This window comes from Coregonus clupeaformis, chromosome 7 (genome assembly GCF_020615455.1).
Source record: "Coregonus clupeaformis isolate EN_2021a chromosome 7, ASM2061545v1, whole genome shotgun sequence".
In the NCBI taxonomy this organism is placed as follows: Eukaryota; Metazoa; Chordata; class Actinopteri; order Salmoniformes; family Salmonidae; genus Coregonus; species Coregonus clupeaformis.
The window spans coordinates 57122982-57149597 of NC_059198.1; the positions used below are offsets into that span (position 1 = coordinate 57122982).

Genomic DNA, 26616 nt, shown 5'->3' on the forward strand with positions numbered 1-26616 from the left:
TTTGGATTACCCCAAACTCAGTAACGTAATCTGATTACTTTCAGTTACTTTTGGATTACTTTTCCCCTTACGAATCACTAAAAGTAGACAAAAAGAAAGCATCCTTTCTGAATGTAAAAGCAATCCAAGAAGTAATCATCTAGTTTTTCAAAAGTATCTAATCTGATTACAATATTTTTTGCTTGTAAACTAACTGATACAAAATTATATTTTATTAAACTTACTCTGTGTGTCTGGCATAAAGGAAGCATTTCTGCGCTCTCTTTTCTTGAAATGAAAACTAATGGAGACTCAAAGGATGTGTCCCAAATGGAACCCTATTCCCGATGTAGTGCACTACTTTAGACCAGAGCCCTATGGCACCCTATTCCCGATGTAGTGCACTACTTTAGACCAGAGCCCTATGGCACCCTATTCCCGATGTAGTGCACTACTTTAGACCAGAGCCCTATGGCACCCTATTCCCTATGTAGTGCACTACTTTAGACCAGAGCCCTATGGCACCCTATTCCCGATGTAGTGCACTACTTTAGACCAGAGCCCTATGGCACCCTATTCCCGATGTAGTGCACTACTTTAGACCAGAGCCCTATGGCACCCTATTCCCGATGTAGTGCACTACTTTAGACCAGAGCCCTATGGCACCCTATTCCCGATGTAGTGCACTACTGTTGACCAGAGCCCTATGGCACCCTATTCCCGATGTAGTGCACTACTTTAGACCAGAGCCCTATGGCACCCTATTCCCGATGTAGTGCACTACTTTAGACCAGAGCCCTATGGCACCCTGTTCCCGATGTAGTGCACTACTTTAGACCAGAGCCCTATGGCACCCTATTCCCTATATAGTACACTACTTTAGACCAGAGCCCTATGGCACCCTATTCCCTATATAGTACACTACTTTAGACCAGAGCCCTATGGCACCCTATTCCCGATGTAGTGCACTACTGTTGACCAGAGCCCTATGGCACCCTATTCCCGATGTAGTGCACTACTGTTGACCAGAGCCCTATGGCACCCTATTCCCTATATAGTACACTACTGTTGACCAGAGCCCTATGACACCCTATTCCCTATATAGTGCACTACTTTTGACCAGAGCCCTATGGCACCCTATTCCCGATGTAGTGCACTACTGTTGACCAGAGCCCTATGGCACCCTATTCCCGATGTAGTGCACTACTGTTGACCAGAGCCCTATGACACCCTATTCCCTATATAGTGCACTACTTTTGACCAGGGACAGTAGGGCTCTGATCAAAAGTAGTGCACAAATGGCGCGTTTCCATACAGGATTCACCCCTATGTTTTTTCTCAAAAGGCTCAGACCATCTAACGGGGGCCGGCAGTTCTGTCTCACTGGACCATGGCTTTCCGAAGGCCCTGCTCTCACTTGGGGCCAAAGTCAGGCCACTGGTACATTTCAGCTGTCATTTACATAACAATGGCTAACTGTGAACTTTAACACTTTCTCACAAAGCAAACTGTTTTAATTATGCAGAGGATGTTGATTCTGTTCTTCACAAGTCCTCACTGTCAGCCCTAGATATGGAAACACCATGTCCATATCAGCCCTAGATATGGAAACACCATGTCCCTAGTATATCATGAGCCCTAGATATGGAAACACCATGTCCCTAGTATATCATGAGCCCTAGATATGGAAACACCATGTCCCTAGTATATCATGAGCCCTAGATATGGAAACACCATGTCCCTAGTATATCATGAGCCCTAGATATGGAAACACCATGTCCCTAGTATATCATGAGCCCTAGATATGGAAACACCATGTCCATATCAGCCCTAGATATGGAAACACCATGTCCCTAGTATATCATGAGCCCTAGATATGGAAACACCATGTCCCTAGTATATCATGAGCCGTAGATATGGAAACACCATGTCCCTAGTATATCATGAGCCCTAGATATGGAAACACCATGTCCCTAGTATATCATGAGCCCTAGATATGGAAACACCATGTCCCTAGTATAACATGAGCCCTAGATATGGAAACACCATGTCCATATCAGCCCTAGATATGGAAACACCATGTCCCTAGTATATCATGAGCCCTAGATATGGAAACACCATGTCCCTAGTATATCATGAGCCCTAGATATGGAAACACCATGTCCCTAGTATATCATGAGCCCTAGATATGGAAACACCATGTCCCTAGTATAACATGAGCCCTAGATATGGAAACACCATGTCCATATCAGCCCTAGATATGGAAACACTATGTCCCTAGTATAACATAAGGGTGGAACAGTCGAAAAGCAGCACATGTAGGGAACAGTGTGCCATTTGGTACGCAGACAAACAAATCAATCATCCTCAAGTCAAACCACGTTGGCAGATTAAGTTATTACCGCTGATCTGACGTGCCTCTCTCTGACAACAGCACAGAACCTGTTGTCTTGCACTTCTTCACCCAGACTACACGTCAAGGCTACACGTCAAGGCTACACGTCAAGGCTACACGTCAAGGCTACACGTCAAGACTACACGTCAAGGCTACACGTCAAGGCTACACGTCAAGGCTACACGTCAAGGCTACACGTCAAGGCTACACGTCAAGACTACACGTCAAGGCTACACGTCAAGGCTACACGTCAAGACTACACATCAAGACTACACGTCAAGAGTACACATCAAGTGTGGATATCAAATCAAATTGTATGGGTCATATACAAATATTTTGCAGATGTTATTGCGGGGGTAGAGAAATGCTTGTGTTTCTAGCTCCAACAGTGCAGTAGTATCTAACAATTCACAACAATACATACAAATCTAAAACTAAAAGAATGGAATTAAGAAATATAGAAATATTAGGACGAGCAATGTCGGAGTGGCATTGACTAGAATACAGTAGAATAGAATACAGTATATACATATGAGATGAGATGAGTAAAGCAGTATGTGAACATTATTAAAGTGATATGTAAACATTATTAAAGTGACTAGTGTTCCATTATTTAAGTGGCCAGTGATTCCATGTCTATGTATATAGGGCAGCAGCCTCTAAGGTGCAGGGTTGAGTAACCGGGTGGTAGCCGGCTAGTGATGGCTAGTGATGTGGATGTCAAACTGTGTTTGTATAGATAACTTAACACTAACAGGTAAACCACACAGGGTGCCATTTGGAACACAGACCCTGTACTCTAGCCCCCTCAGCATTTGAGGCCTGGACTCCAGCCAATCATTCATATTCCTGCTTCTGCCCCTCAGGCTCCTAGGTATGGAGCTGAAACCGGCTGGGCAAGACTGGCATTACACTGCCTGAGACACTGGGAGGGCGAGAGAGAGAGAGAGAGAGAGAGAGAGAGAGAGAGAGAGAGAGAGAGAGAGAGAGAGAGGCGAGCGAGGGAAGGAGAGAGAGAGAGAGAGAGAGGGAGTGAGGCATGGAGAGAGAGAGAGGGAGGAACTCAGTGGGTGAGAGAGAGAATCTCAGGAGGGAGAGGTGTGTGGTGAGTCTACAAGCAGTCGGGGCAGAAACAGACACCAGACAGACAGACACACTGCCGGAGTGACTGATCTGTGTGTGAACAGAGGAGCAGAGCTGTGTGTTCGTGGAATGGAGCTTTTCTTCAGCTCAATCTGCTGGTAAACAGAAGGGCTGTGTGGACGCAGGAATTCCAGGTCACAAGGGCTCCAGCGGCGGGGCAGAGGCTGGACTGGGCTGGGCTGGACTGGACTGGGCTGGGCTGGGCTGGGCTGGACTGGGCTGGACTGGACTGGACTGGGGTAGGCTGGGTCTGGGACTGTGTGTACTGGTGTCCTGTTCGATCGAAGTTTGTCCCTGTCCTTCTAAACCTGTGATCTGAAAACACACTGAGTAGAAGATCCACACACACAAACACACACAGAGACGCACACACACACACACACACACACACACACACAGACTGTGGAAAGGACGCCGACACACACTGAGGAGACGACATACACACACATTGTTATTTGGGGAGACTATTTCAGCCTCTTGGGGAATCCTTGGAGGCCCCCCGCTAACTTGGTCCCCCCCCCTTGTATTTTTTGTCCCTGACGATGGCGTCATCCGTGGATTATGTGTTGTTGCTGGTGGCTGTCGTGCTGGTATCGTACCACGTGGTGGTGGAAGGGGGGTGCGCTGGGAAGTGCTGCCGGGGTTCAGACATCACCTGTGCAACGGCAGACTGGAGGATGGACCGTGTTTACGGAACCTGCTACTGCGACGAGGGCTGCCTGAGGACCAAGGACTGTTGCTATGACTACCCCACCGCGTGCCCAGGTAAGGGAGGATGGGCGGAGTCACTACAGTAACGGTTGTCACGGTTGTCATGAATTGCCCCAAATGCTACCCTATTCCTTAAATAGTGCACTACTTTAGACCAGGGCCCATGGTTAAAAGCAGTGCACTATATAGGGAATAGGGTGCCAGTTGGGACGCCAGACATAGTGCACTATGTAGGGAATAGGATAACATTTGAATTAGTGAACTATACAGTATATGGAAAATATCGCCATTTTGGATGCATTCTACAGTATATACAGCACATTCAGAATCTATTCAGACCCTTTTACGTTTTCCACATTTTGTTACGTTACAGCCTTATTCTAAAATGGATAAAATAAAATAACTTCCTCAGCAATCTACAGACAATACCCCATAATGACAAAGCAAAAACAAGGTTTGTAGAAATTTTTGCAAAATGTATTACAAATAAAAAACAGAAATACCTTATTTACATAAGTATTCAAACCCTTTGCTATGAGACTCGAAATTGAGCTCAGGAGCATCCTGTTTCCTTTGATCATCCTTGAGATGTTTCTACAACTTGATTGGAGTCCACCTGTGGTAAATTCAATTGATTGGACATGATTTGGAAAAGCACACACCTGTCTATATAAGGTCCCGCAGTTGACAGTGCATGTCAGAGCAAAAACCAAGCCATTGTCCGTAGAGCTCAGAGACAGGATTGTGTCGAGGCACAGATCTGGGGAAGGGTACCTAAACATTTCTGCAGCATTGAAGGTCCCCAAGAAAACAGTGGCCTCCATCATTCTTAAATGGAAGAAGTTTGGAACCATCAAGACTCTTTCTAGAGCTGGCCGCCCGGCCAAACTGAGCCATCGGGGGAGAAGGGCCGTGGACAGGGAGGTGACCAAGAACCCGATGGTCACTCTGACAGAGCTCCAGAGTTCCTCTGTGGAGATGGGAGAATATTCTAGAAGGACAACCATCTCTGCAGCACTCCACCAATCAGGCCTTTATGGTAGTGTGGCCAGACCGAAGCCACTCCTCAGTAAAAGTCACATGACAGCCCGCTTGGAGTTTGCCAAAAGGCACCTAAAGGACTCTCAGACCATGAGAAACAAGATTCTCTGGTCTGATGAAACCAAGATTGAACTCTTTGGCCTGAATGCCAAGCGTCACGTCTGGAGGAAACCTGGCACCATCCCTACGGTGAAGCATGGTGGTGGCAGCATCATGCTGTGGGGATGTTTTTCAGTGGCAGGGACTGGGAGACTAGTCCGGATCGAGGGAAAGATGAACAGAGCAAAGTACAGAGAGATCCTTGATGAAATCCTGCTCCAGAGGGCTCAGGACCTCAGACTGGGGCAAAGGTTTGCCTTCCAACAGGACAACGACCCTAAGCACACAGCCAAGACAACGCAGGAGTGGCTTCGGGACAAGTCTCTGAATGTCTTTGAGTGGCCCAGCCAGAGCCCGGACTTGAACCCGATCTAACACCTCTGGAGAGACCTGAAAATAGCTGTGCAGCGACACTCCCCATCCAACTTGACAGAGCTTGAGAGGATCTGCAGAGAAGAATGGGAGAAACTCCCCAAATACAGGTGTGCCAAGCTTGTAGCGTCATACCCAAGAAGACTCGAGGCTGTAATTGCTGCCAAAGGTGCTTCAACAAAGTACTGAGTAAAGGGTCTGAATACTTATGTAAATGTGATTTCAGTTTTTTATTTTTAAGAAATTAGCAACAATTTCTAAAAACCAGTTTCTGCTTTGTGTCAGAGCGGGCGTAGGTGTGGTGTAGGAATCAGATGCAGGACACAGATGCTAGTCCAAAATTACTTTAGTAAAGTCCACAGAAAGAACGGCTACAACCAGAGCCGGAGGCAAGAGAACAATAACCCACACAGCGTATAAATGCAAAACACAGAGAACACACAACAAGGACTCTCTATCTAACACAGAATAGAGCACTAACTGACTGGAAGCACCAGCTGACAAGGAACAACTACACACAACCACAAGACAGAAACAACGAGAACTTAAAGGACACATAATCAAGACAAAATGAGAAACAGGTGTACCAAGACAGACCAAACCAAACAAACACAGAAACAACGAACGGTGGCAGCTAGTACTCCGGGGACGACGACCGCCGAAGCCTGCCCGAACAAGGAGAAGGAGCAGCCTCGGCAGAAACCGTGACACTTTGTCATTATGGGGTATTGTGTGTAGATTGATGAGGGAAAAAAAACAATTTAATCAATTTTAGAATAAGGCTGTAACGTAACAAAATGTGGAAAAAGTGAAGTGGTTTGAAAACTTTCCGAAAGCACTGTATCTGGCCAGAGAAACAATGGATGCATAGTGTTTTCTTACCAGTGGGATTTTAAACCCTTATCTAATTTTACCACTCACGGTTTACGCTCTACCGCTGCTATAACCCAGGGATTTTCAAACTTTTCTTGCCCAGGGACCCCCGCCCAGGCAAACCGGTAATGGCAAGTAGAAGTAATCAGTTTGATTATTTTGACCTCCCTGTCCCCACAGTTCATTGGAAGAGGAAGTGTAAACTCTAACATGGTTTATTAGCTAAACAGGTATCTTGGCGGCATAGAGTAAATGTTGCTGTTGTAAAGCTGATTTCCTGCAATTCTACATATTTATCCATTGAGATGAGACAATTTTTGCAGTTTTAAAGCTAATTTCCTGTAATTGTATGCATTTTGCTATGGCTAATGCTGTGTTCCTCTGCTCAAACATTATAACAAAATCAATGGGCATATGCCCTGAATGCCCGTTTATTTTATTTTATCGATTCTCCCTGACTGTCTAACGTTTATTTTATCGTTAGTTCTCAAAGATGGTACTATTAAAAAATACATTTAGTTCAATATATTTTCTGCATGCTTCTGTCTGGATTTGTTTGTTTAAGTTGACACTGAAACTGTATTTCAATCCCGAAAATGACCACTTAGACGGCTCGCCTAAGAATTTTCTTTACAGAAAAACACTGTATTTAGCGCTCCAATGATTGTAATTTCCTCCATATTAAAGGAATAGTTCGAGATTTTGGCAAAGAAGCCATTTATGTGGTCCTCTGTAGCTCAGCTGGTAGAGCACGGCGCTTGTAACGCCAAGGTAGTGGGTTCGATCCCCGGGACCACCCAAACACAAAAAATTTATGCACACATGACTGTAAGTCGCTTTGGATAAAAGCGTCTGCTAAATGGCATATTATTATTATTATTATTATCAAATTCCGTAGTCGGATGAACAGGAACAGCTAGCATGCTAACTGTTCCTGTAGGCTTCCAGTCATTGCGCTAATGCTAGTTAGCACTCGCTCATGAAACTACTGTACGTCTATCTTTCCTTCATACTGGACGCAGAGACATAAAAATTGTATCCACGGTGGTATTCTGTTGCAGCTAGCGATATTAACAAAATAATGAATCACAACAAAAAACACAACATATTTTTCTATATATATATATTTTTTAAATACGCGTCCCATCTGCAGTACCTCAGTTTGAGAACCCGAAACATACTGATCTATCTACTGTACTTGCTCACCAGCGCTGCCAATAGATGACGCGTCCCAAATGACACCCTATTCCCTAAATAGTGCATTACGTTTGGCCAGGGCACATAGGGACGCGTACAGCGCCTAACTTTCCAGTACACTGTTCAGACACGACATATCTGCACTTCTTTAAAGTGTTTATCTTACTGTTGGATTAGAGGTTGGGAGCAGACAGAGTCCATTTGTATGGGCCCACATTCTCTAGTTCATACACTCTACTTCACCTATAAGTACAGGATGGCAACGTCTGAAATAGCACCCTGTCCCCATGTACAGTGGACTACTTATGACCATAATCCTATGTGCCCTGTTCAAAAGTAGTGTACTATAGAGGGAGTAGGGTGCGATTTCAGATGTGGTCAATGTTGGCTGGTGGATGTTCTAAGTGTTCGGACCATAGATTTAGGAATTGGAATACTAGAATGGACATGAACCTTCTTATAATGGGATAAAGGTCTGCCATGGTTTGCCACTGCTGTGATAAGATATTGTGTAAAATAATGCATTTGAAGAATTGATCTGCACTTTATGTTTGTTAGCTTGCTAGCCGGTCAGTTTAGAAGAATGATTCCACCATTAAAAAAAAAAAATTAACTGCCAATATGCCAACATTCCACCAGGTCCCGTTGTGACCCTCCACATTACCACCCCTACCCCTACCCTACCCCCAACCCTAGATCCAATCCCCCGCCCGAAAACCACCCCTAAACTACCCTAACCCTACCCCCAGATTACCCCCATACCAACACTACCATCATCGCTGGGAAAGGCAGTTTGGAAAGAGAGGGAGAGAGAGAGAGAAAAAGAGTAGATTGGGAATCCATAATTGTTTTAATTAACTGCCAATATGCCAACATTCCATTCAAACTTTGAAATCAGTTGATGATGGGACTTAGACAAGTTGTAAAAGCAAACAAGTACTGATATTGTATCATATTATAGTGTAGCCATGGTTTTGGAATAAGAAATATTACTGAGCAAAAATATAAACGCAACATGTGTTGTGTCCTGAGCTGAAATAAAAGATCCCAGAAATGTTATATTATGCACAAAAAGCTTATTTCTCTCAAATGTTGTGCACAAATTTGTTTAAATCCCTGTTAGTGAGCATTTATCTTTTTCCAAGATAATCCATCCACCTGACAGGTGTAGCATATCAAGAAGCTGATTAAACAGCATGATCATTACACAGGACAATAAAAGGCCACTCTAAAATGTTTTGTCACACAACACAATGCCACAGATGTCTCAAGTTTTGAGGGAGCGTGCAATTGGCATGCTGACTGCAGTAATGTCCACCAGAGCTGTTGCCAGATCATTTTATGTTAATTTCTCTACAATAAGCCGCCTCCAACGTTGTTTTAGAGGATTTGGCAGTATGTCCAACCGGCCTCACAACTGCAGACCACGTGTGACCACGCCAGCCCAGGATCTCCACATCCGGCTTCTTCACCTGCGGGATGGTCTGAGATGAGCCACCCGGACAGCTGATGAAACTGTGGGTTTGCACAACCGAATAATTTCTGCACAAACTGTCAGAAACCGTCTCAGGGAAGCTCATCTGCGTGCTCGTCATCCTCACCAGGGTCTTGACCTGACTGCCGTTTGGCTTCGTAACTGACTTCAGTGGGCAAATGGCTCACCTTCGATGACCACTGGCACGCTGGAGAAGTGTGCTCTTCACAGATTAATCCCGGTTTCAACTGTACTGGGCAGACGGCAGACCACGTGTATGGCGTCGTGTGGGCGAGTTATTTGCTGATGTCAACGTTGTGAACAGAGTGCCCCATGGTGGAGGTGGGGTTATGGTATGGGCAGGCATAAGCTACGGACAATGAACACAATTGCATTTTATCGATGGCAATTTCAATGCACAGAGACACTGTGACGAGATCCTGAGGCCCATTGTCGTGCCATTCATCCGCCGCCATCACCTCATGTTTCAGCATGATAATGCACAGCCCCATGTCACAAGGATCTGTACACAATTCCTGGAAGCTGAAAATGGCCTGCATAGTCACCAGACATGTCCCCCATTGAGCATGTTTGGGATGCTCTGGATTGACGTGTACGACAGCGTGTTCCAGTTCCCGCCAATATCCAGCAACTTCGCACAGCCATTGAAGAGGAGCGGGACAACATTCCACAGGCCACAATCAACAGCCTGATCAACTCTATGTGAAGGAGATGTGTTGTGCTGCATGAGGCAAATGTTCACACCAGATACTGACTGGTTTTCTGATCCACGCCCCTACCTTTAAAAAAAAAGGTATTTATTCCCAGTCATGTGAAATCCATAGATTAGGGCCTAATTAATTTTTTTCAATTGACTGATTTCCTTATATAAACTGTAACTCAGTAAAATCTTCTAAATTGTTACATGTTGCGTTTATATTTTCGTTCAGTTTATATATTTTATAATGACAAATATGTAATGTGTATCTGAGATTTTTATTATGGCATTTTATGATTTTAGATTTTATGTTGGGACTGTTATTCTGAAAATACCCTTCCCAGACTCCCCTGCACGTGAGGAGGATTCATGGGAGACGTGTGAGTGACAGAGAAGGGAAGTGATGGAGGTGTAGCCTAACGTGTTGTGTCACTAAAGTTTGTGCTGCTGCTACTTGGAAGGATTCAACTATAGAAAATAACTTGATTGTAACCCGTCCCTTTATCGTCGATCCCATGGGCCCTTCAGAGAAGATGATGGATAATTAGTCAAATAATTAGAGGTTACAATAGCACTCACAGCTTTAAAAAACAAACAAAAAATGGAGACATTTATGGTCTTCTTACATATATTTTAGAGGCTATTTATACAGAAAATTGATATAAAACCCATATAAACTGTATTTATAATTATATGACAATATTTTAGGTTGACAATAATTATATTACATAATTTCTGATACATCATGTCTTCTTTTTATTGTCCCGAGTAGTAAAATCAGGATTCTGCCTCTACTGCCATCCATACCAATTAGACTGGTTTGGATTTATCCCTGACCAAGATGGCTGCCATTTTCAGCCCACTCTGGAACTTTGAGGGTTTATGACATCATAATAATAATAAATAATAATAATATGCCATTTAGCAGACGCTTTTATCCAAAGCGACTTACAGTCATGCGTGCATACATTTTTGTGTATGGGTGGTCCCGGGGATCGAACCCACTACCTTGACGTTACAAGCGCCATGCTCTACCAGCTGAGCTACAGAGGACCACAAAACAGTTTAAACAGTTACAGAGTTTAATGGCTGTGATAGGAGAAAACTGAGGATGGATCAACAACATTGTAGTTACTCCACAATACTAACCTAAATGACAGGGTGAAAAGGAAGCCTGTACATAACATTAATCCTTTTTGCAATAAGGCACTAAAGTAAACCTGCAAAAAAAAATCCGGAATACAAAGTGTTACGTTTGGGGCAAATCCAACACAACACATCATATTTTCAAGCATGGTGGTGGCTATGGGAAGCCTATACTTGCCATTGGCAAGGACTAGGGAGTTTTTTTTAGGATAAAAAGAAACGGAATAGAGCTAAGCACAGGCTAAATCCTAGAGAAAAACCTGGTTCAGTCTGCTTTCCAACAGACACTGGGAGACAAATTCACCTTTCAGCAGGACAATAACCTAAAACACAAGGCCAAATATACACTAGTCACAGATAGAACAATGAGACATATTTCACCAGATGTATAAATGTGAAGCATCCAGTTGGCGTTTCCACTCACTACCAAATATGGTGATGAGAGGAAGCCCAGTGGCTGGCAGTGGGAGAAGATGGAGCGAAGATGGATTTTGGCCGACATTCTGCAAATTTTCTCATCACTGAAACATTTGATCTCGATACAGTTCTGTTTCCAAACCAAGAATCTGTTACGAACAGAGTGGACTAAGTTTTGTAGACTACCCTTTGCCCAATTTCTAAAAGTTGTTTTCTTTAGAAGAAGTGCAAGGGCGAATTGAGTTATTGCACACGCACACTTCACAGAGTAGGCGTGAATAGACCCCTTTCCAGGACACGACACACTGACGTCACGCACAGATGCGCGCGACTATTGGCTGCAGTAAGAAAGCAATCGCCATCTGCGCCCATTCAACATAGCCTAGATTTTAATTACTTCTAAACAAAATAACTTTTTTGGGTTCTCGTACGCTTACAATTATGTTTTGATTCTTGCTGAAACAGTCGCTAAGTTTATATAGTACCAGTCAAAAGTTTGGACACCTACTCATTCCAGGGTTTCTCTTTATTTTTTTTTATTTTTTACATTGTAGAATAATAGTGAAGACATCAAAACTATGAAATAACACATATGGAATCATGTAGTAAACAACATAAAAAAAAAAAAAAATGTATTTTATATTTGAAATTCTTCATTGGAAAACCAAACGGACAGCAAATATGAACTACGATAATCAGAATTACGACTGATTTACCAACAACAACAAAAAGATTACTCTTTTGAATGACGATTAGTTCAGTTAAATACAGAACATGCTGGCATCGTGACTCTTTGCTTTGCACACGCTTGGCATTCTCTCAACCAGCGTTCTAAAATTAGGTGGATAAGAACTCCCCTGTGTTCTGCCACCAACTTGCCTGCATCGCCCTCTTGTGGCAATGTTTGCAAACACAGAAAGCTATCTTGTGCTTGGCTCTGCCCACCTCCTTGCTTGTTTTGCCCACTATGGTTAATTTGCTCCCATTGGAAACGACAGCCTGTGGTCTATCTTGGGTTAGTTATAAAAGCCTTTGCTAGAGTTGCTTACCAAGAAGACAGTGAATGTTCCTGAGAGGCCTAGTTACAGTTTTGACTTAAATCAGCTTCAAAATCTATGGCAAGACTTGAAAATGGCTGTCTAGCAATGATCAACAACCAACTTGACAAAGTTTAAGAATTTTCGAAAGGATAATGTGCAATTATTGTACAATCCAGGTGTGCAAAGCTCTTAGAGGGGGGAGGGGGAGGGGGTTAAATACTTATGTAATCAAAATAGTGTTTAATTTTTCATAAATGTTTTACAAATGTTAAAATTTTTCTTCCAATTTGACATTAGAGTATTTTGTGTAGATCGTTGACAAAAAAATTACAATTAAATCCATATTTAAAAAGCTCCACTGTCGGATAATCGTTGTATAGGCCCTAACAGTTTGTGGGCACCGTTTGTCACAGTTATAGTGCATTTAATGTATTGTTTAGTGTTGTGTAGTGGCTTCGCTGTCATACATCTAAAATAATTGGTTGAGTTTGCCCCACCAAGATTTACATGCGAAAATCGCCACAGCTGGCTTTAATGCACTGACTAGTGTTGGTGAAACCATACAGGAGAGGAAGTTCAGAACCAACGACGCTAGACGGAGAGGAATATATTTAAGCAAAAGGCAGTTTATTAAACACAGAGATAGCTGGTACTGCTCAAGCTACATGCATGGGCCCAATGCATGGACCCATTTCAGTTGCCTCTTATGGAGACAAAAAACAGAGTTTTCAGCATTACTTTATACAATGCAACACAAAGGAAGGGGTCCTTCTTCTAGTCCCTTGATTGGTTCCCGAAGCGTAGGAGGCGGGTCTGCTCTGTCCAGAGTAGAAGCCCCATTTTGTGCACGGCAGAGTCCTCTGCCCTAGGCACCGACCAGTAGAAAGATGTGCAGTTTGTGTGTGTGCGTAACTCGTGAGGCATGAGGATGAGTGTGCGTATGCATGGAGATGTGTGTGTGAATGTGTGTATGTTCTCAAAGGAAAGTCTCGTGGGGAGCAACCAGATTGTGGCCTGTGGCGTGGGAGTTGTCCTTGAGAAGATATTGGCTCTGTCCATTGTTCTTGCATAGGAACAGCATTGACTGAAAACAAGCTCCTAACATTAAAATGGGTCATGCACAAGATTTTAGTCAGACCAAGCTATAACATTTTAATATTTACTACGACACTAGTTTAAGACAAAGTGGGGATGAAAAGCTAACGTTACATCTAGCTAACGGTAACGTTAGCGCTTTATCTAGCCTTTAGCCTGCTAACGTTAGTTGGCATAGTAGCTAGCTAGCTTTGTAACAAACAACTAAATTAGGCATTATAATGAAACTTTTGTAAAATATAAATGATAGCTACCAACTCGCGTAAAACTATTACATTCTCCTGCAAACAATATTCAAAACTTGGAGGTAGTTAGTTAGCTTGGTTAGCCTGGCTGGTTAGGCTTCCATTACATTAGTTGAACAGTTGCTAGCTAGCTAGCTAGCTAAATATATCCCCTCTAGTAATTTAATATGATTTCTATGGTTAGTACACTGACTGATCTGATATCAACTATGTTGACTGGTTTCAATCGTAACTGATTTGCTTATTATGAATTTGCAAACAGGATGGAATTATGGACAAATATGCCAGGAATGCACTTCTATTAGTCATTTATCTCCGTCCCGAATAGCACCTTTTTTTTCCCCGATGTAGTGCACTACGTATAGAATTGAATAGGATCTCTGTGGCCATTACTGTAGGAGTCAGCCAAGCCGAGCGAACCTAATACCTGACACATCAAAGACTCAGTACTCAGAGAGCGTTAAAAAGAGAATGACAGGATCAAATGGGTCAGTGACTGGATCCAGTTCATTCAACGTTACAGTTACATTCAGATCACTCAACGCTGTACAGAAACACTAATCCTTCAAATCCAAGTCTGCGTCCCAAATGGCAGCCCTATTCCCGTTGGGATCTGGTCAAAAGTAGTACACTTTAGAGGGAATAGGGTGCCAACTCAATCTCATTGATTGACTGTCACTTCTAGAATGTTGAGCAGTCGGCTGAGTGAACTGTACACACCCTTGGCTCACATGGTTTAAAAAGTTACAGAACTTCGGTCGTCAAACTAACAACACCTAAGTTGCCACCTCAGGGGTTTTCGCTCCTAGTGCCTGGGACTTTTGTTCCAAACCCCTCCACTAACACATCTGATTCAGCTAATCAAAGCCTTGATGAGTTGATAGGTGTGTTTTATGCTGGGCTGGAACAAAAGCATGTACATCCACCAAACCAGGAGTGAAGAACATGGCAAGTGTATGAATGTCAGGTAACGATTCCCTGAATGGTCTATCAAAAGACGTAGATGTGTCCAAGGACAGTGTTATGCAGCAATGCTATGAATGTACTATTAATGAAGCGTTGTTGATGTAGCCGGAATGTCACACTTCTGTGTTTTATAGGTGTTTATGAAGACCCTCAATGCAAATGATGACCTTGTTGTCTCTCGTCCAGGCCAGTCGTGTGACCTTATTGTCTCTCGTCCAGGCCAGTCGTGTGACCTTGTTGTCTCCCGTCCAGGCCAGTCGTGTGACCTTGTTGTCTCCCGTCCAGGCCAGTCGTGTGACCTTGTTGTCTCTCGTCCAGGCCAGTCGTGTGACCTTGTTGTCTCTCGTCCAGGCCAGTCGTGTGTGGTGACTGAGTGGAGTTACTGGAGCAGTTGTGGCCAGCCCTGCCAGCGGTCCGCGAGGGTCCGGTGAGTCCCGTGTGCTATTTATTAGTCATGTTGGCTGCGTTTACACAGGAAGCTCAAATACTGATATTTTGCCCAATTATTGGGGAAAAGATCTGATTGGTCAAAAAATATCAATTAGTGGCAAAATATCAGAATTGGGCTTCCTGTGCAAACCGCCGTTTTGTCCTATTCCGAGGACCACATTGGAAATAATAAGCGTATTAAAACACTCATGTGGTATCTTCTGGGATCGATTTATTTGTACTTTTAAAATGCTTTAAAGTCTGCAAATGTTATTGCATTTTTTTTAACGCCCCAAAAAAATCGATGAATCATCAATCGACTGTAGGCAGCGCCACATTGAGCAGGAGCCCAGGAACAGTGGAGAGCCATGTCCCAGTCTGGGGGAGCAGGCAGGCTGCATGGAGCACCGCTCACACCAGGGAGAGTTCTGCGCTCAGAACACAGGTACACACGCACTAAAACACACATGCTCTACCAACTGAGTCACATAGTTGCATGGTTATAACCTGGGGACTGTGTTGGTCTCTCTCCAGGTCCTGGTTATAACCTGGGGACTGTGTTGGTCTCTCTCCAGGTCCTGGTTATAACCTGGGGACTGTGTTGGTCTCTCTCCAGGTCCTGGTTATAACCTGGGGACTGTGTTGGTCTCTCTACAGGTCCTGGTTATAATCTGGGGACTGTGTTGGTCTCTCTTCAGGTCCTGGTTATAACGTGGGGACTGTGTTGGTCTCTCTCCAGGTCCTGGTTATAACCTGGGGACTGTGTTGGTCTCTCTCCAGGTCCTGGTTATAACGTGGGGACTGTGTTGGTCTCTCTCCAGGTCCTGGTTATAACCTGGGGACTGTGTTGGTCTCTCTCCAGGTCCTGGTTATAACCTGGGGACTGTGTTGGTCTCTCTCCAGGTCCTGGTTGTAACGTGGGGACTGTGTTGGTCTCTCTCCAGGTCCTGGTTATAACCTGGGGACTGTGTTGGTCTCTCTCCAGGTCCTGGTTATAACCTGGGGACTGTGTTGGTCTCTCTCCAGGTCCTGGTTATAACATGGGGACTGTGTTGGTCTCTCTTCAGGTCCTGGTTATAACGTGGGGACTGTGTTGGTCTCTCTCCATGTCCTGGTTATAACCTGGGGACTGTGTTGGTCTCTCTCCAGGTCCTGGTTATAACCTGGGGACTGTGTTGGTCTCTCTCCAGGTCCTGGTTATAACGTGGGGACTGTGTTGGTCTCTCTCCAGGTCCTGGTTATAACGTGGGGACTGTGTTGGTCTCTCTCCAGGTCCTGGTTATAACCTGGGGACTGTGTTGGTCTCTCTCCAGGTCCTGGTTATAACATGGGGACTGTGTTGGTCTCTCTCCAGGTCCTGGTTATAACGTGGGGACTGTGTTGGTCTCTCTCCAGGTCCTGGTTATAACCTGGGGACTGTGTTGGTCTCTCTTCAGGTCCTGGTTATAACGTGGGGACTGTGTTGGTCTCTCTCCAGGTCCTGGTTATAACGTGGGGACTGTGTTGGTCTCTCTCCAGGTCCTGGTTATAAAAACCTGGGGACTGTGTTGGTCTCTCTCCAGGTCCTGGTTATAACATGGGGACTGTGTTGGTCTCTCTCCAGGTCCTGGTTATAGCGTGGGGACTGTGTTGGTCTCTCTCCAGGTCCTGGTTATAATCTGGGGACTGTGTTGGTCTCTCTCCAGGTCCTGGTTATAACCTGGGGACTGTGTTGGTCTCTCTCCAGGTCCTGGTTATAACCTGGGGACTGTGTTGGTCTCTCTCCAGGTCCTGGTTATAACGTGGGGACTGTGTTGGTCTCTCTCCAGGTCCTGGTTATAACCTGGGGACTGTGTTGGTCTCTCTCCAGGTCCTGGTTATAACATGGGGACTGTGTTGGTCTCTCTCCAGGTCCTGGTTATAACGTGGGGACTGTGTTGGTCTCTCTCCAAGTCCTGGTTATAACGTGGGGACTGTGTTGGTCTCTCTCCAGGTCCTGGTTATAACCTGGGGACTGTGTTGGTCTCTCTCCAGGTCCTGGTTATAACCTGGGGACTGTGTTGGTCTCTCTCCATGTCTTGGTTATAACCTGGGGACTGTGTTGGTCTCTCTCCAGGTCCTGGTTATAACGTGGGGACTGTGTTGGTCTCTCTCCAGGTCCTGGTTATAACATGGGGACTGTGTTGGTCTCTCTCCAGGTCCTGGTTATAACGTGGGGACTGTGTTGGTCTCTCTCCAGGTCCTGGTTATAACCTGGGGACTGTGTTGGTCTCTCTCCAGGTCCTGGTTATAACGTGGGGACTGTGTTGGTCTCTCTCCAGGTCCTGGTTATAACCTGGGGACTGTGTTGGTCTCTCTCCAGGTCCTGGTTATAACCTGGGGACTGTGTTGGTCTCTCTCCAGGTCCTGGTTATAACATGGGGACTGTGTTGGTCTCTCTCCAGGTCCTGGTTATAACGTGGGGACTGTGTTGGTCTCTCTCCAGGTCCTGGTTATAACGTGGGGACTGTGTTGGTCTCTCTCCAGGTCCTGGTTATAACCTGGGGACTGTGTTGGTCTCTCTCCAGGTCCTGGTTATAACGTGGGGACTGTGTTGGTCTCTCTCCAGGTCCTGGTTATAACGTGGGGACTGTGTTGGTTTCTCTCCAGGTCCTGGTTATAACCTGGGGACTGTGTTGGTCTCTCTCCAGGTCCTGGTTATAACCTGGGGACTGTGTTGGTCTCTCTCCAGGTCCTGGTTATAACATGGGGACTGTGTTGGTCTCTCTCCAGGTCCTGGTTATAACCTGGGAACTGTGCTGGTCTCTCTCCAGGTCCTGGTTATAACGTGGGGACTGTGTAGGTCTCTCTTCAGGTCCTGGTTATAACCTGGGGACTGTGTTGGTCTCTCTTCAGGTCCTGGTTATAACCTGGGGACTGTGTTGGTCTCTCTCCAGGTCCTGGTTATAACCTGGGGACTGTGTTGGTCTCTCTCCAGGTCCTGGTTATAACGTGGGGACTGTGTTGGTCTCTCTCCAGGTCCTGGTTATAACATGGGGACTGTGTTGGTCTCTCTCCAGGTCCTGGTTATAACGTGGGGACTGTGTTGGTCTCTCTCCAGGTCCTGGTTATAACCTGGGGACTGTGTTGGTCTCTCTCCAGGTCCTGGTTATAACATGGGGACTGTGTTGGTCTCTCTCCAGGTCCTGGTTATAACGTGGGGACTGTGTTGGTCTCTCTCCAGGTCCTGGTTATAACCTGGGGACTGTGTTGGTCTCTCTCCAGGTCCTGGTTATAACCTGGGGACTGTGTTGGTCTCTCTCCAGGTCCTGGTTATAACCTGGGGACTGTGTGGGTCTCTCTCCAGGTCCTGGTTATAACCTGGGGACTGTGTTGGTCTCTCTCCAGGTCCTGGTTATATCCTGGGGACTGTGTTGGTCTCTCTCCAGGTCCTGGTTATAACGTGGGGACTGTGTTGGTCTCTCTCCAGGTCCTGGTTATAACCTGGGGACTGTGTTGGTCTCTCTCCAGGTCCTGGTTATAACGTGGGGACTGTGTTGGTCTCTCTCCAGGTCCTGGTTATAACCTGGGGACTGTGTTGGTCTCTCTCCAGGTCCTGGTTATAACCTGGGGACTGTGTTGGTCTCTCTCCAGGTCCTGGTTATAACCTGGGGACTGTGTTGGTCTCTCTCCAGGTCCTGGTTATAACCTGGGGACTGTGTTGGTCTCTCTCCAGGTCCTGGTTATAACCTGGGGACTGTGTTGGTCTCTCTCCAGGTCCTGGTTATAACCTGGGGACTGTGTTGGTCTCTCTCCAGGTCCTGGTTATAACCTGGGGACTGTGTTGGTCTCTCTCCAGGTCCTGGTTATAACGTGGGGACTGTGTTGGTCTCGCTCCAGGTCCTGGTTATAACGTGGGGACTGTGTTGGTCTCTCTCCAGGTCCTGGTTATAACTTGGGGACTGTGTTGGTCTCTCTCCAGGTCCTGGTTATAACCTGGGGACTGTGTTGGTCTCTCTCCAGGTCCTGGTTATAACATGGGGACTGTGTTGGTCTCTCTCCAGGTCCTGGTTATAACGTGGGGACTGTGTTGGTCTCTCTCCAGGTCCTGGTTATAACCTGGGGACTGTGTTGGTCTCTCTCCAGGTCCTGGTTATAACATGGGGACTGTGTTGGTCTCTCTCCAGGTCCTGGTTATAACCTGGGGACTGTGTTGGTCTCTCTCCAGGTCCTGGTTATAACGTGGGGACTGTGTTGGTCTCTCTCCAGGTCCTGGTTATAACCTGGGGACTGTGTTGGTCTCTCTCCAGGTCCTGGTTATAACGTGGGGACTGTGTTGGTCTCTCTCCAGGTCCTGGTTATAACCTGGGGACTGTGTTGGTCTCTCTCCAGGTCCTGGTTATAACCTGGGGACTGTGTTGGTCTCTCTCCAGGTCCTGGTTATAACCTGGGGACTGTGTTGGTCTCTCTCCAGGTCCAGCTTTCATCACCACCATGGAGTTTAGTAAAGGAAGAACAAAGCATGACATCTTTGGAGCACCTCTGGACCCTGGGTATGCTGCATTATAAATGCTTTATGACTGTTTATAAGGAGCAATGAGCTGTTATGAAGGCTTATAGCAAGTTGTACAATGCTCTATTCCACCTGTCTACTCACATAGGATATGGGGACGAATCAGATTCAAGGAACCTGTGGTACATACAGTGTCTTCAGAAAGTATTCACACCCCTTTGACGTGTTCCACATTTTGTTGTTACAGCCTGAATTTAAAATGGATTACATTTAGATTTTTTTTGTCACTAGCCTACACACAATAACCCATAATGTCAAAGTGGAATTATGTTTGACATTTTTACATATGAATTCAAATGAAAAGCTTAAAATGTCTCGAGTCAATAGGTATTCAACCCCTTTGTTATGTCAAACCTAAACAAGTTAAAGAGTAACAATGTGCTTTAACAAGTTACATATAAAGATACAACGACTCACTCTGTGTTTAATAATACTTTTTAACATGATTTTTGAATAACTATCTAATTTCTGTACCCCACACATACAATTACCTGTAAGGTCCCTCAATCAAGCAGTGAATTTCAAACACAGATTCAATCACAAAGACCGGGGAGGTTTTCCAATGCCTCGCAAAGAAGGGCACCTATTGGTAGATAGGAACACAATTAAAAAGCAGACATTAAATATCCCTTAGAGCATGGTGAAGTTATTAATTACACTTTGGATGGTGTATCAATACACCCAGTCACTACAAAGATACAGGTGTCCTTCCTAACTCAGTTGCCGGAGAGGAAGGAAACTACTCAGGGATTTCACCATAAGCCACTGCTGACTTTAAAACAGGTTAGAGTTTAACGGCTGTGAAAGGAGAAAACTGAGGATCGATCAACAACATTGTAGTTACTCCACAATACTAACCTAATTGACAGAGTGAAAAGAAGGAAGCTGGTTCAGAATACAAATATTCCAAAACATGCATCCTGTTTGCAACAAAGTAATACTGCAAAAAATGTGGGAAAGCAATTAACTTTTAGTCCTGAATACAATGTGTTATGTTTGGGACAAATCCAATACATTACTGAGTACCACTCTCCATATGTTACCACTCTCTGCATCATGTTATGGGCATGCTTGTAATTGTTAAGGACTGGGGAGTTTTTCAGGATAAAAAATAAACGGAATGGAGCTAAGCAGAGGCAAAATCCTAGAGGAAAACGTGGTTCAGTCTGCTTTCCACCAGACACTGGGAGATTCATTCACCTTTCAGCAGGACAATAACCTTAAACACAAGGATAAATCTACACTGGAGTTGCTTTCCAAGAAGACAGTGAATGTTCCCCAGTGGCTGCGTTACAGTTTTGACTTAAATCTACGGCAAGAACTGAAAATGGTTGTCTAGCAACGATCAACAACCGATTTGACAGAGCTTGAAGAAATAATAAATGGGCAAATATTGTACAATACAGGTGTGTATTGACTCAGGGGTGTGAATACGTATGTAAATGAGATATTTCTGTATTTAATTTTCAATGAATGTGCAAACATTTCTAAAAACATGTTACACTTGATCATTATGGGGTTTTATGTGTAGATTAGTGAAAGAAAAATAAATAAATGTAACCCATTTTGAATTCAAGCTGTAACACAACAGAATGTGGAATAAGTCCAGGGGTATGAATACTTTCTGAAGGCGCTGTAACTTTTTAGTTCAAAGGAACCTGTGGTAAAAGAAAGGGGGCCATTTGTATCACAGGGAGGAAATCTCTCCTTTAGAAATGAACCGTAGGGGCTCCATATGAAGTACAATAGGATGTTGTTGGAGATAAAAGCCATGCTTTGTGGGGGACTTTTCATCTTGGCATGAGGTGAAGCAGAGAATAATTGTCAGATTAAGATATACAGTGCATTCGGAAAGTGTTCAGACCCCTTGACTTTTTCCACATTTTGTTAAATTAGAGCCTTATTCTAAAATTGATGAAATTGTTTTTTTCCCCTCATCAATCTACACACAATACCCCATAATGACAAAGCAAACACAGGTTTTTAGAAATTTTTGCAAATGTACATAAGTATTCAGACCCTTTACTAAGTACTTTGTTGAAGCACCTTTGGCAGTGATTACAGCCTCGAGTCTTCTTGGGTATGACGCTACAAGCTTGGCAGACCTGTATTTGGGGAGTTTCTCCCATTCTTCTCTGCACATTATCTCAAGCTCTGTCAGGTTGGATGGGGCGCGTCGCTGCACAGGACATAGGTTGCTCCAGAGATGTTTGGATCATCAAGGATCTCTCTGTACTTTGCTCCGTTCATCTTTCCCTCGATCCTGACTAGTCTCCCAGTCCCTGCCGCTGAAAAACACCCCCACAGCATGATGCTGCCACCACCATGCTTCACCGTAAGGATGATGCCAGGTTTCCTCCAGATGTGACGCTTGGCATTCAGGCCAAAGAGTTCAATCTTGGTTTCATCAGACCAGGGAATCTTGTTTCTCCTGGTCTGAGTCCTTTAGGTGCCTTTTGGCAAACTCCAAGCAGGCTATCATGTGCCTTTTACTGAGGAGTGGCTTCCGTCTGGCCACTCTACCATAAAGGCCTGATTGGTGGAGTGCTGCAGAGATGGTTGTCCTTCTGGAAGGTTCTCCCATCTCCACAGAGGAACTCTGGAGCTCTGTCAGAGTGAAAAAACAAACAATTTAATATATTTTAGAATAAGGCTGTAATGTAACAAAACATGGAAAAAGTGAAGGGGTCTGAATACTTTCCGAACACACTGTGGGTCTTTAGTTCAAAGGAACCTGTGGTACATACAGTTGAAGTCGGAAGTTTACATACACCTTAGCCAAATACATTTAAACTCAGTTTTTCACAATTCCTGACATTTAATCCTAGTAAAACTTCCCTTCTTAGGTCAGTTAGGATCACCACTTTATTTTAAGAATGTGAAATGTCAGAATAATAGTAGAGATAATGATTTATTTCAGCTGTTATTTCTTTCATCACATTCCCAGTGGGTCAGAAGTTTACATACACTCAATTAGTATTAGGTAGCATTGCCTTTAAATTGTTCAACTTGGGTCAAACGTTTCGGGGAGCCTTCCACAAGCTTCCCACAATAAATTGGGTGAATTTTGTCCCATTCCTCCTGACATAGCTGGTGTAACTGAGTCAGGTTTGTAGGCCTCCTTGCTCGTACACGCTTTTTCAGTTCTGCCCACACATTTTCTATAGGATTGAGGTCAGGGCTTTGTGATGGCCACTCCAATACCTTGACTTTGTTGTCCTTAAGCCATTTTGCCACAACTTTGGAAGTATGCTTGGGGTCTATGTCCATTTGGAAGGACCCATTTGCAACCAAAATGTAACTTCCTGACTGATGTCTTGAGATGTTGCTTCAATATATCCACATAATTTTCCTTTCTCATGATGCCATCTATTTTGTGAAGTGCACCAGTCCCTCCTGCAGCAAAGCACCCACACAGCATGATGCTGCCATCCCCATGCTTCACTGTTGGGATGGTGTTCTTCGGCTTGCAATCGACCCCCTTTTTCCTCCAAACATAACGATGGTCATTATGGCCAAACAGTTCTATTTTTGTTTCATCAGACCAGAGGACATTTCTCCAAAAAGTACGATCTTTGTCCCCATGTGCAGTTGCAAACCGTAGTCTGGCTTTTTTATGGCGGTTTTGGAGCAGTGGCTTCTTCCTTGCTGAGCTGCCTTTCAGGTTATGTCGATATAGGACTTGTTTTACTGTGGATATAGATACATTTGTACCTGTTTCCTCCAGCATCTTCACAAGGTCCTTTGCTGTTGTTCTGGGATTGATTTGCACTTTTCACACCAAAGTACGTTCATTTCTAGGAGACAGAACGCGTCTCCTTCCTGAGCGGTATGACGGCTGCGTGGTCCCATGCTGTTTATACTTGCATACTATTGTTTGTACAGATGAACGTGGTACCTTCAGGCGTTTGGAAATTGCTCTCAAGGATGAACCAGACTTGTGGAGCCTACAATTTTGTTTCTGAGGTCTTGGCTGATTTCTTTTGATTTTCCCATGATGTCAAGCAAAGAGGCACTGAGTTTGAAGGTAGGCCTTGAAATACAGCCACAGGTTCACCTCCAATTGACTCAAATGATGTCAAATAGCCCATCAGAAGCTTCTAAAGCCATGACATAATTTTCTGGAATTTTCCAAGCTGTTTAAAGGCACAGTCAACTTAGTGTATGTAAACTTCTGACCCACTGGAATTGTGATACAGTGAATTATAAGTGAAATAATCTGTCTGCAAACAATTGTTGGAAAAATGACTTGTGTCATGCACAAAGTAACCGACTTGCCAAAACTATAGTTTGTTAACAAGAAATGTGTGGAGTGGTTGAAAAATGAGTTTTAATGACTCCAAGCTAAGTGTATGTAAACTTCCGACTTCAACTGTACCTCTTTAGTTCAAAAGGTTTCAACAATCTTTCTGGTTCGAAATGTGAGCCTTTGCCACCACGGCACACTCGCGACATCATCACAGCAGAAACAGATTTTCTACAGCCCAAATGAAGTGTTTACTGACCAGGATATCTAGATCGCACGCGTGCACACTTGTACTCATCAGGTATGAAACATGAATGACATCACATGTACAAAGGATCTGGACTACAATGGCCCAAGTTGCTCTGAACACACACACACCCCATCTGAAACGGGAAGTCCCAGCTCCCTCGTGCGCCCCTGTAATTCATTATTCAATCCAATAACTTTTGTTGCATCTAAAATGGCACCCTATGGGCCCTGGTCAAAAGTAGTACACTATATAGGGTATAGGGTGCCATTTGGGATGTACACTGTGTGGAATGGTACATGTGATATTTCAAAACCCTCCTCTGTCAGGTTCTGTATGGAGTACAAGATGGAGTCTCTGACTCCTCACTGTTCGGTGGAGAACCGGCCACACACCCGCTGGACGCAGTATCTACGGGAGGGCTACATCGTGTGTGTGGCCTGCCAAGCCCCCGCCATGCGTAACCATAGCGACAGCTGCCAGGGAGACGGACAAGAATACAATAGGTACGGAGTCACTCACGGATCATTTTAAAGACGTTTGCTACTATAAATAAAGTCATGTAAGCCCTGTTCGAGCCAGAACGGCCATGTAGTGTAGATTCTGTAGTTAGGCTTTGATGTACAACCCCTGGAAACGACGCTAGTTGATTTATCATACAGGCACATTATTGATGAATGACAAATGCAAGTTCAATGTGTAGACTTATACGATGGTACGGTATTCTTAGTTTGCGGTAACATTTAACTGGAGCACAAGCTTAGCGAAACAGTTGCATGGATGAAGACTAGTCTAGTCAGGGATGGGATACGTTTCTGTTTTTAAACTGAAACGTGAAAGAGGTTTCACACACAGTAGGTGTGTTGTCGTCAGTGTTCTGTTTGTGGCGCTACAGTAGCCTTGACCCCTCACCTCTCCTGTCAGAACAGTGGTATCTCCAAGTCTCTTCCTTTAACCCTGTGTATCATGGTCTGCCTCCACCAAGCCATTGATATTAGCTTTGTAGGAAGCAGTGAAAGAGTATAGAGAAAAGTTCTGATAAGGAAAATGAAAACAGGTGTTTCTTAACGGACAAGTGTGTATTGTGAGCCACACTAACCGATGTCCTGTGTGTGTTGCAGTGAGGAGCTACTCCATTGGCAGGCTGTGGGGAACTCTCGCTGTCGAGGAACATGGAAGAAGGTCCAGAGAACTGCGTACTGCTCCTGTCCCCACGTCCACAGCTTCCTCTTCATATAAACACTCAGGAAGCCTCAGTCCCTACTGGCACCCTATTCCCTATATATATATATAGTGCACTGCTTTTGACCAGAGTCAAAAAAAAGTATCCTTGTCCTAGAGAGATTTACATGGTTATCAAAAACGTAACGACGGGGTTAGCCTACATGAAACACAGCCCTTATTTTAAGTGTTTCTAAAAATCCCCAATGGGAAAAAAATGAATGGTGAAAAAAACCGATTGGAACCATTTCCCCGTTTGCCGCTAGGTTTTATGGGTATTATGACTGGGACTCTACGGGGCTCTGGTAGTGCACTGTGTGTAGGGAACAGGGTGACATTTCAGACTCAGCAAGTCGTATCCACGCCAAAACAACACAAAATCAAAGTTATACATCTTTGTTTAATGAAATCAGTATATAACATCTATGTTGTAAGAACATTTGAGTAACTTTTCAATATGCACAGACAACCACATGACATTCCATGTAGAGCACGGCGCTTGTAACGCTAAGGTAGTGGGTTCGATCCCCGGGACCACCCATACACAAAAAAATAAAAATAAAATGTATGCACGCATGACTGTAAGCCGCTTTGGATAAAAGCGTCTGCTAAATGGCATATTATTATTATTATTATTCCACAAATGATAGATTGAACTAATTTACTATTTACACAATGCTGCTTTTGTATTGTCACTCTTAAAATGCAGAAATCAAACAGGCTGTGTGAGATATTAAATAAAACCATGAAAGACATTTAACAATGTTTTTTTTTTCTTCATTTTTATCAAACATTTAGTTTGATGGTGTTAAGCTTTGTGTGTTTTAGTTATTGATAGTTAGAAGCTATTGATAAGTTAAGAGATATAAATAGTTTTGTAAAAATGTTAATCTACAAGTTTTTAAGCTGTGCTTGTCCACAGCAGGAGAAATAGCTACCTCTGCTGGTTACTGGTAGTAATAACATGATCACAACAGCAATTTCCTCCACAATACGCATTTGCATTGAAGCGGTGTGTTAAAGGCCGGGAT

At 44.3% G+C, this 26616-nt stretch overlaps 1 protein-coding gene across 1 annotated transcript; it reads left to right on the forward strand.

Moving 5' to 3' along the window:
• The first annotated feature begins 3458 nt into the window (after positions 1-3458).
• Positions 3459-25691, forward strand: LOC121570647 (somatomedin-B and thrombospondin type-1 domain-containing protein). Its single transcript, XM_041882121.2, has 6 exons — positions 3459-4282; positions 15263-15338; positions 15667-15785; positions 19773-19851; positions 24694-24870; positions 25486-25691. Exons 1-6 carry the CDS (start codon positions 4060-4062, stop codon positions 25601-25603), a joined length of 792 nt encoding a protein of 263 aa, XP_041738055.2. The 5' UTR covers positions 3459-4059; the 3' UTR covers positions 25604-25691.
• Positions 25692-26616: the final 925 nt, after the last annotated feature.